Below are 11,087 nucleotides of genomic sequence, written 5' to 3' on the forward strand. Positions count from 1 at the left end.
GGAAAGAGCCTAATTTTCAGCTGACTCACCCTCCCTTTCATGCTCAACTAAAAGCTTAAAATCTGGCTGCTACTAAAGACTGGTCTTCATGGGTAGATCCAGGATCTTGAAAATAACTAAAGGATCTCCAAGACTGTGAAATAAGAGAAGAGACTAGGAACAGCTAGAAGACAGAAACACTGTCCTAAGAAAGGCTGCTGTGATTAGCAGAACATTAAGACTATTAAAAAGGAGACAAACCACTAACACCTGTGGAGTAAAGAAAAATGAACTATTAAAGTTAACAGACTCTCTCAGTTGCCTGAATAGCAAAAGCAACAGCAGCTGCACTGTGAAGCGGTAATCAAAGCAGGGTGCTTCTATCCCAGACAGAAAATTAGTTTCCCTACTTAATACATGCACCCCAGTTTTGGGGGGCTGATTCTGAGGGAGGAAAAGTAAAAGTAGTATGCAAGAAAATACGGTAGTATGGCAACCCGTAGATTCTCCATCTCTTAGTCTTCAAATGGAGACTGAATGCCCTTCTGGACGATAGAGTTTCACCCAGTTGCATTTGGCTGAAGTGTAAAGGCTACGTCAAAGAGAGATCAAAAATAGATCTAATGGTCCTTTCTGGATGTTAAAATTGCAAACCTACTTTAGAATCACTTCAGAAAGCCAAAGGATATTGCAGGGGAAGGGGGAAGTACAGATCAACCACATTAACTTTAAGCCTTCTTAGACCAGCAACCAATCAGAATTTTCCATCAGTTTTTATATTCGTGATATTTTATGAGGTTCAACCAGACTGGGGCCACATGTTATCATGCCTACAGTACAATCTGTATGGATTGTGGCTGGACATGAATGATGATATGGATCTGACCAACTTCCCAATCCCATCAGTGCCTGTGGCTGTATTGCCCAATCAGACAACATGCTCTTGCCTTATGCAAGCCCAGAACTCTCTAAACCAGACTTTCATTTCTACAAGAATGCTCAAAACCAGCCCTGACCACAATCACTGACCTCATTATGACAGGCTAGTGTCCACAATCAGACCACGCAGGTACAAACTGAAGAGAGGTACCAGTTATACAGTCTTCCTGCTTCCACATACTAGCACTAGTCTACTAGTCAATGTATTTTTGTTGTCCTGTGCATTTCTGATTGAAATAGTTTCAAATGTGTAAAAGGAATCTTATTGAGAAAGCAATCCCTATCCCAGAACAAACGAACAAAGGATGTACAAATCACCATCCCTGCCACTGCCAGAGTACTGTGGAAACCAATGTCTTTACCATGCATCACAAAGACTAAGCCTCTTGTGTCCTCATCTCAGAATAGGATAATCCTCAAAAATGAGGATGGAACTCTCCTTTTTGATTGAGACGTAGGAAGTATCTCAAGTTGCTGCTTTCACAGTCCTTAGAGTAGAGGCTCTCATGAGTTTATCAGCTGCAGATATCAAGTTCCTAGATTCACTAAACCTAGTATTTATAATTAGCATTTTCACTGACCAACTTGAGAAGAGACCAAAAAAAAAAAACCCATCAAAAAAACCCAGTTTTGTACCAACAGTAGAACAGATGTGAGCTTGATGAAATAGAATGACTTTATTTCTGTAAACACTACAGACCAATTTGAATTTCACAAATTGTAAGAAAAACTGCATTTTCTATTGAAATCACAGTTAATACAGCTAGCAAACACCATGGTCAGAAACTTTTGACAGGCAACATTCCAAGGCAGCACAGCAACGTTTAAAACCAACCACAAAACAACTCACAGCCACACCTGAAGCACTCTGACAAGTCAGCCTCTATAGGGTGGGAAAACAGACCGACAGGCCCTCATCATGAAAGGAACCAGCCATTTTGAGTGGTCATCCATACCACAAACACTTTCAACATCACCCAAATACCTGCATAATTCCAAGAGCTTTTCCACAAGTTTGCCCTTTCCTCCAAGAACCCTTCTATCCTCTATGTATATCTGCTTTTAACAGGACTTCTGATTTTATCTCTCAACCCTGACTATCTGCATGATAAGACTTCTTGAGTTCTCACATTAAATTAAATTTCCTAAGCCTGTCTGATTAAAGACAATGAGTACAAGCCATTTCATTTCCACAGATAAACTCTGACAGTACGCCTGAATGGCACAATTCAGTGTCGTGCAGATGTACTTGAGATAACTCGGATACAAGAAGCAATGTAGTTAATTTAATGCAGGACTCCACCATAACTGATTTGGCCTGCTGAGAAGCAGGATATATTAGTACAGCACTCTACCCAAACTAACAAGGCTATATAGCACTGGTACCCAAGCTATTTCTACCACATGCATAATGTTGAGTTGTTGGAATTAGGTGCCTTCTCTCCCTAACCCATACATCCATAAGATCATAACCCAGGAAGAAGTTTTTTGGTCATTTAAAAGACAAGTTCCTAGAACTTGGAAAGCATTTCTTTTTCATCCTATGGAAAGATGCTGTGCTAATCAGGAGTTTCTGAATCCCACACTGTTTAATCCTTTTGCAATAACCTTGCATTTGTCTACGGAGACTGTCTCAGGCAAACATACATACCTTCCTTTTGCCAACAGACTCCCAAGGAGAGACATCACTCCATGAAGTGTTGCAAAAATATTTCTCTCCTGGATCAAAATGTTTAAGATTCTAAAAAGAAAAGGAGAAAAAAAAAAGTTACATATATAATTTGTTTCAGAAATCAATGCTAAGTATAGAAATACATTTGATACAGCTGACTGAAAACTAATCAATTTGCAATATTATATCCACAAAAATTAATGCTGAATGTTTTAAACTTTTACTTGATCCTTATTAGGTTAATGTTCTCTCATAACCATGTTGTATTGTTTGGTCCAAAATATTTTTAAAGAATACTAAATGTTCAGAACAATTTAAGTCCTTTTGCTTCAATACAAGTTTGGGAATATTTAAAAAAGAACAAACATTCTTTTCTCCTCTCATCTACAGTACTGCAGATTTTGCCTCCAACTCTTCTCCTCTATCAGTGTCCAGAACCTCATGTTTCATCTCCTCAACTCCAAGAATCATTTTACAACTAGATCTCAATCTCTAAGTCTTCAATATTTTTATATATTAGTATGCAAAGACTTTTGGAACTACTTTTCCAGTAATTAAACACTATTTCCTTCTACTAGCACATGAACAGGTGGAAGAATATTGTAGTTGATATCAATTTCCCCAAATGTGTATTTTTGAACTGTTCATATGAGAGCTAATTTCACACATTTTTTCTAATAAGGAGTGATCAAAGTAAAATTTAAGTGAAGAAAAAGCAACTCAACTTCAGAGAACTCTCATTTTTCTAATTTGCAATGCCTTATTCATGTTAAAATGCTAGATTCAAGCTTCTGTTCATCACATAGTAAAAGCACTGTACTTGATTAGCCACTTATTGCTGCTTGCCTCAAAAAGAAAGGATATGATTTTAATTTTGTTCTCTATAACATAGGAATTCTTTTCAGGGTAATAACACATAGCCAAGGTTAGGATATACAGGTAGTATGTAGCTATTACTATTTGCAAGTAGAAGCAGATCTTTCAAAAATTTCTCCAATGAGGAGAATCCTGAAAAATCTCAAAGTACAAGATGAGAAAATCAATAGAAGATCTGGCATAGAACAAAAGAAACCCCATAATCCTCCAGTCTTTTTTCCGCCCGCATTTCAATGAGTATGGAAATAGAAGGGATTCCCAGATACTTATTGACCTAAATGAAACTTTCCGTTGAGACCAGCTAACTGCAATGAACTTTGTCAGGAATGTTTTTGGATCCAAGATAGAATTTCTGCTCAAAACTTGAGAGACAAACACAGACCCATTTCACACATCCCAGACTATCGATTACTGCAGGATGGCTCTCTCCCAACCACACCTGGAGTTCTCCTTTGTATAAAGTATATATTCATTGGTCAAAGAAGAAACTGTGTGTGTAGGCTCAGTGATCAAGACCCTCACCTGGAAAGCATTAGACCCACGTTCATACACCTCATCTCAGCTGCTGAGGGCCCTAACCAGTAGCTACTGACAATCCTAGAATAGATATTCTCAGATTTTGCAAAAATTAAATGATAAAGAAAAAGAAGAACAAAAAAAAAAAAAAAAAAAAAACAAAAACCTTCAAGGCTCCCATTATACAGACATTTTTGAAACTTCTATAAGATCCACAGGACAGGAAAACCTTTCAGAACTTGGAGGAAAACAATGGTTACCAGAAAGACCTTTTGGACAGTGTTATTGAATGCTTACCTATACTTTAATTTTTAGTACTTTACACTGTTGCAATCCCAACCTGTTGGGAGAGGAGCTAAAACAAATAATTTATTCTGACACTGCAGTCTGGGTACACTTTATCCAACAGTGTTGTATAGAGGATCTAGCCAAAAGCCTAATACAGAGAATCCATGCCTTACTCCAGGTAGAGGTAGTAAAGCTGTTCATCCACAAACAGGTCCTTTCACTCTTTGGTTAAAGAGGGAAGACAAGTAATCCAAGGCTCCCCTCAACAATGATGAATTACCACACCTTATTAGAAACAGTCCAAGCAGCAGAGAAGCTGATTCCTTTTTTAAGAGGCATGTTTCACAACTACCTCAGATTGGCAGATCAGCTTCATGACATAATGATGTTGTTACATACAGCTCAATCTGCCCATTTCCCCAGAAATAATGGCATTCAAGTTAGTTCTGATCTAATTAATATCAGGCACACCATGTTGCTATGAAAGTATTGAATTTGCACAAACCGCATGCAAATTAAAGTAGTCACTGCTACTGATGAAGTTATATCATACTCAAAAGAAACTGCTCTACTTATGGGGGGGAAGAAACCAAGTGTCATTTGGTATACCTAATCCAGTTCTTGCACTCCAAAAAAACACACTGCACTTTAAGTGGAGATTTATAACTCTCAAAATTCTTATGCCTTTATCTTTGAAGAAAGGAAAAGTAAATTAGTTGGAAATAATACCTTTACTAAGAGTAGTGAAATAAGAAAAAGTACTGGACGAATACATGATTGTAGTCTTTTCAACAAGTTTATTCATATACTACAGTCCCTCAAACAAGATTCAGTAACAGTAAACAAAACTGTTAAGTGTCCAAGGATTAGTGATACAGCAAACTAAAACACATTTCTTTTGATCATTTAAAAGCTTGTATACAATTTCAAGAGAAGCAAACACTACAGCAAAAAGTAGACAGCACAGCAAAATTATCCACAAGATAACAAATTGGCCCTCTTTTTTCCTACCAATACATTACACTTAAGAGAATAAGTCAGCTCTCAGCTGGTGCCAAAAGTAAGATCATGGGCATGCTGAAAAGACAAGGAAGGGCTGGTCATATCAAGGCAACTATTTAGTAGTTTTGTTTTTGAAAAGTATTTGCATTTGTAGCTTCCCAATATTACATTCTGCAATCTGAATGTGTAGATTCTCTTTGTTATAGACAACTGTTTTTTTCCCCAGAAAATAGTAATAGTGCAGCACTCGTCTTCACAGTCTCAGTGCACTTGAGGTTGAATTGCTTGCATTTGTGAAGATATGAAAATGAAACTGCCACTCTAGTTAGATCTTTTTCCAACACCAAGTTTTAAAGACTTACAATAAATTACTGGGTCCATTTGCTTGGTTTACAAATGCTGACAGTTTGTATGTCCTTCTGAGATTTCTTCTTGCTTTCTCAAGGCAGAGTGGTCAATCCCTAACTTTGTGCCTTCATTTGTCCTTTTTTGGGGAAAAAAAAGAATCTCATACAGAAAAATAGTTGTGTAGTAGACAGGAAATGTTTTTTAAGCTGATGTATCTTCCTTCTCTTCAGTAGTACCAGTATAGAATATATCACCTTCCAAGTCATGCCTCTCAGGATCAAAATACTTCAGCATTTTAATGTTACAAGAAACACTCAATTTCAGGCTATAATATAAATATTACCTGACTCTAGAAAGCAAGTAAGGATGCAGTTCTCCTTCCTGACCCCATCATAAATACAAAGCAAAGATTAAACTTACAAATACACTGATCTATGACAGACTTAAAAAAAATAAAGCTTCAGCAGTTTGTTATACTACTTCAGTGCTTTACCTGTAGTAACTCCCTGCAGCTGTCAAGCCCAATATCCACAAGAATGCCTTTCACCTTTTTTCGAGCCTTCCTGATATTATCAAGATTTTGAACAGGAATTTGAAACATTTTGCACTTCTCCTGAAAGAGAAAGACAAAAATAATGTGATGGAATGTTTCTACATGCACATTCACATGCTGCTGTGTTTTAGCAATAATTTAAGTAATGGGAATACCTCCCTCAAAAATGTTCCAATATGAAAACCAAAAGGTCTTAAATAACTTTTAAGAGACCACTTCTTATTCAAAAAAAATTTTTAAAAACACCCACAAGACAAATGTCACCACCACATGTGTGTATTTACGAAAAATCCAAAATCCAAGATTGAGAAGTGAAGGAAGGGGAGAAAAGGTCCAATTCTTCCCAGCCATGTCTCAAAAAAAGACAAAAAAATATTAAGTCTTGACATTCCTCTTTCTTGACTATCCAGTATTATATGCTTTAGCAGTGGAGCCTGTCTATTGAAGGTGCACTGAGTTCTGGTTTATATTCAGAAAATAACCACCACTTCACTTATCAGATATATAATGTGCATACACACGTGATGGTATCTGCCTCCAAGGTAACTGCATCCTTTCTTTAGCATTTGCAGGGATATTTTCGCTACACAAGCAGCTATTTCAAGCAGAGTTGTTGGTGAAATCTGAATTTCCTGCAACTGCTAATACTACCTTGCTTGAATTACATGAACTCTTGACATTTGAAGAGACTGCAATACTAGTACTGAGATTGCTAAAGCCTTTCAATCAACAAAGCACTATTACTTCAAAATGGCTAACAGCTAGAGCTACAGATGTGGACTGAATTAAAAACAAAACAAAAAAACTTTTGCTCTAAATAGCACTATCTAAACTGCTTCTCATCACATTTACTTTGCTAAATCAGAGAGTACATGTAGTTCTAATACTATTTTGGGTGACTATATCCAACTGGTATCTAGCTATTCAAGCCTGACAATAGTCAGCATGTGGATTCAAGTTAAATCCCAGTTAAGAGAGACCCTACCATAAGCTTAAGAAAACTTAAGAGAATGCCACCACAATGGTCAGACCTTCTGATGGAGGACACACACCAAAAAGTCAAGATAAGCCTCCATTTTAGAAGTTCTTCTGTGGCTCCCACTGAGGTTGCGTTCTTCTACAGCAGTATCTAAGAAAAAAATTCTACCATCTCCAACTGGTGAGGAAACCACATGCCATCCCTATAAGTTAGGCACACGTGCCTTCAATCACCTTAGGTTAAAGCAATGCAACTGATTTGAGTTTCAGAGCATCAACGACCCCAAAACTGAAACTGGTTCAGAAGGCAGCAGCCTGCCTCCTCCACAAAACACAGGTTACCTAGACTTACTTTACCAAGCCATTTTCTACTCTTCATGCACAGATCTGCAAAGATCTAATGACGCTTGAAGGCTTCTAAAAACATAGTTGTCTGGAACCAAGAAACCCAAAATACTGCTTCACCCCCAAGGGCCTTGCATGCTTTTGGGGGCTATATCTCAAAAAGAAACAAGCAAGCAGTCTCCTGCCACAGTAAAGTCTGCCTTAATGCTGTGGAATTCTGCCCCTCAGAAACTGAATCACCACCTCACCTCACCTACATCCCAGTTCAAGTAAAAACAAAGTTTTCCCCCACACTCTGGACTCCCCCACCTCCCCTCCACCAACAAGAATAAACACACATTTATTTGTTCATAAAACAGAAGAGCTTTGTAGTAAGATCAAAAACAAAAACAACCCAAAAAACTCACATGCTATTCTCCTCCTCTTCTCCCCCCAAAGGAAAGATGTGTAGAGAGAAATGAAGAGGGAGCCCCATTTGACAGATGCTAATCTCCTTTCCTAATTTTTTTGGTAAAAACTCTGGAAGACATTCTGATACCATGGAAATAGGTGTGGTAGTGGAACCTACAGAAAATGGAACAAAAATCATAAATAACTGATCTAGTATTGCTCTATAAGAAAATCCAAGTATCAAAATCACAGTCAAAGCGGTACCAAAGTCCTCATTCTAAATTGAAGTCTACTGGGAATTAGGGCATACTTTACAGTTAAATTTTCATTTATGATTAGTACATATTGAGTAACATTCACTAGCACCCTGGTCCATCAAAGATCATCCAGAACAGCTGATAAGCAAGGAAGATATCTGGATTCTATGATAAGGTAGAGTCCACTGAAAATATTTCTATGTGGATCATTTTACTTCTAACATACACAGATGCCTCTGGATGAGATGAAACTGGCTTGTTTCTTACGGCAAGTTTCTCTCACAAGATAGAACCATCACAGTCTCTACAGACAACACAATATAACCCATTCCCATGCTCCTCAGTATTGTCTTAACAATAAAATGCCTAGATTATCCAAAAGAAAAAAGTCTTGAATAGAGCTGACTATATATAGTCGTTTTAAAGACAGTGTTCTTCAAACCAAGAGACCTACATCCCATAATGTACTGCATGACATTACACCATTAATCTCTAACACACTGCTTGGAAGCAGGATACAGAAATTATGCATCTAATACAGGTATCAGCAACATTTTGTTGTCCAAGGCTGCAAACCTCTACCCACACCCCACTACTCCAGAGGGACAGGGAGCAGGCAGCTTCCTGCATGTTGCCTCATTCTCCCCGTACCTGGAGCTAGGAAGGACCACTGCAGGCCAGATCCCAGGGTGGCACCATAGGGTGCCAGCCATTGACAGAATACATTTATGATAGATTACCAAAATTAGGAACCCTTTTGATTTCCTGAACTCAATTTTTCCAAGTCCTCAGTTTCACTTTTCCCCAGTTCTATATTTTGAATGCTGAGTTCAGTAGTTAAAAATAGATGATTTTCAATTTCGTTTTGAGGGGGGACTTTTTGGACCTTCTTCAGTCTTTAACCAATACTTGCAACTGATTTCCATTCTGAACTATACCCAACCTTTGCTAGTGTCTCTTCAGCTCTTAACAATCAAATCAACCATGGAATCCATAAAACAAATTCAGTAATAGATGCACGGTATTCTCTCTCACACACAACACACCCCAAAATAACACATACACCTTGTTTCTGAAAGGCAGGATAAAGAGAAGATATTTCTTTGTTGCAAGTAACAAAGTAGCAGCAGCTAGAGCCAAGCCTGCTCACTGTTCTTCACCCTATAGATCGTGTGCAAATTTTGGCCACATACAGACATTCAGTTTCTGCTGGGAGAGTTGCTGCACTCCCAGCAGAAACCACGTGTCCAAATATTCAGCATTTTTCTCCCAAAGCAAAAATGACTGCTGCAGGAAAAAAATAACCTGGGAACAACCAGAGGTAAATCACTTCTGGGGAGAGTTTCTGCTGGGAAAGTGAATGTCTGTATACAGGATGGCCACTGATCCATTCCCCAGAATATAGAACAGCCCCTTCGTGAAGGGCAGATCCCTCAGTCAATCAGCAGTGAGGGGTGGGGCCACTGCCTCCTCAACCAATCAGCAGCAATGGGTGGGGCCACCAGCCCCCTTGGCCAATCAGCAGTGAGGGGCAAGGCTACCACCTCCCTCCCTCCTTAGCTCAGAACCCTTCTCCTCCTGGCTGTGCACTGCCCTACCTCTCAGCACAGCCAACAGAATCACAAGGACAAATGACTGACATGTATTTCCACCAAAGAACAGAAAAACAGGACTTTTTGCTGTCGGTTCCTCATTCAGAAATGGACAGGGGACAAAGAGTTTAAAAACAGGATGATCCAGCATGAAACAAAACCAATGGCCACCCTATCTGTACATGTTCTCTTCTGAAAACAGATACAGCACGGTCCTCCAACATCCCATGGTGCTCTGCTCCTGCCTCCCACCCACAAGGAAGGCAGTGTGTCGCTTGCTGGACTCTGCTGCTCCAGCCAAGCAGGGAGCTCCACAATCCCCATACTGTGCTGCAAGGACTCACAGGCCGACTCTGGGCAACCAGTCAGGGCTGCCCTGTGCATTGCTGCCATATGTCTCCAAGCAGACCGACATGTGATCAAGGGCCCCTGATAAACAATTTAAGCACATTAATACGCAGGAACCTAGTCAAAGTTTTGAAAGTACATAAGCAATTAAGTGGTCACTAGCTCTGCAACTTTAAAATACTCCTGCTGTGTACCTAAGTATTTTTGAAAAACATGGCCAAAGATGACAGAAACAATCAAATCACTACTTAAGAGCTGATCCATACCTGAATAAATAAATGCAAAACATTCTGGTACAAAAAATAAGCTTATATATTCAGTATATTAAAGATAACTATGTAACTAATAAGTTCAATATACTACTTTTGCATGTTTGAAAAGAATTCCAGCTTCCATCCAAATGCAGCTCGACTAAATGAGTAATGGGGTAAAAAGATTATTAGTATATAGAAATGCATACAATATATCATTTTCTAACAGCTTTGTTTGTTAATATATGTAATTTTTAAGTAATTATTTATAGATACAGTATTTCCTGGTTAGCTAAAGGTAGTATCCAATTTTAGTGTGAAGTCTATCTGATTGCAAATCAATGTTTTAATAATTATACCAACCAGCAAACCTTTCTGTAGGAAAATAATCAGAGCATGAATGAAAAGTAGGTTTAAAATAAATTATTTAAAAATTAATTAAAATCATTGCGATTTAAAATTAATCCACCCTGATGACAAGTTAACATATTGGAAAAGAAAGTCTCTTAAAAGATTTAGCATAACTCTTCAATTAATCTACTAGCTAACTACATATATCTTGACTTTGAAGCTTTGGACAACTGAAGACTCTCAACTTGGTCTTCCTTATTTCTATAAATAAACCAGACAAAAGAAAAAACTGAGGGCACAAGCACAAATGTTTTGCAAGTTAACCTTAAAATGTGCTGGAACTGTTGTAACCTCTCCAGATGTTATCCCAGTTTACACACTGAAGTAGACACTCTCAAATAA

The 11,087-nt window shown here is 38.3% G+C and overlaps 1 protein-coding gene across 2 annotated transcripts in view; it reads right to left on the bottom strand.

Moving 5' to 3' along the window:
- Window positions 1-10,712, bottom strand: part of ADNP2 (ADNP homeobox 2) — a 17,015-nt gene extending 6,303 nt beyond the window's left edge. Inside the window, exons 1-3 of one of the 2 annotated variants that reach the window (XM_006031088.3) lie at window positions 7,904-10,712; window positions 6,114-6,233; window positions 2,570-2,659 (exon numbers count right to left, since the gene is read on the bottom strand). In XM_006031088.3, the coding sequence (XP_006031150.1) occupies window positions 2,570-2,659; window positions 6,114-6,221 (198 nt within the window). In that variant the 5' untranslated portion in view covers window positions 6,222-6,233; window positions 7,904-10,712. The remainder of the gene's footprint in view (window positions 1-2,569; window positions 2,660-6,113; window positions 6,234-7,903) is intronic. The other variant, XM_025212764.1, reaches the window with a different exon arrangement.
- Window positions 10,713-11,087: the final 375 nt, after the last annotated feature.

The sequence above is a fragment of the Alligator sinensis genome, unplaced genomic scaffold, assembly GCF_000455745.1.
Source record: "Alligator sinensis unplaced genomic scaffold, ASM45574v1 scaffold969_2, whole genome shotgun sequence".
Lineage (NCBI taxonomy): Eukaryota > Metazoa > Chordata > Crocodylia > Alligatoridae > Alligator > Alligator sinensis.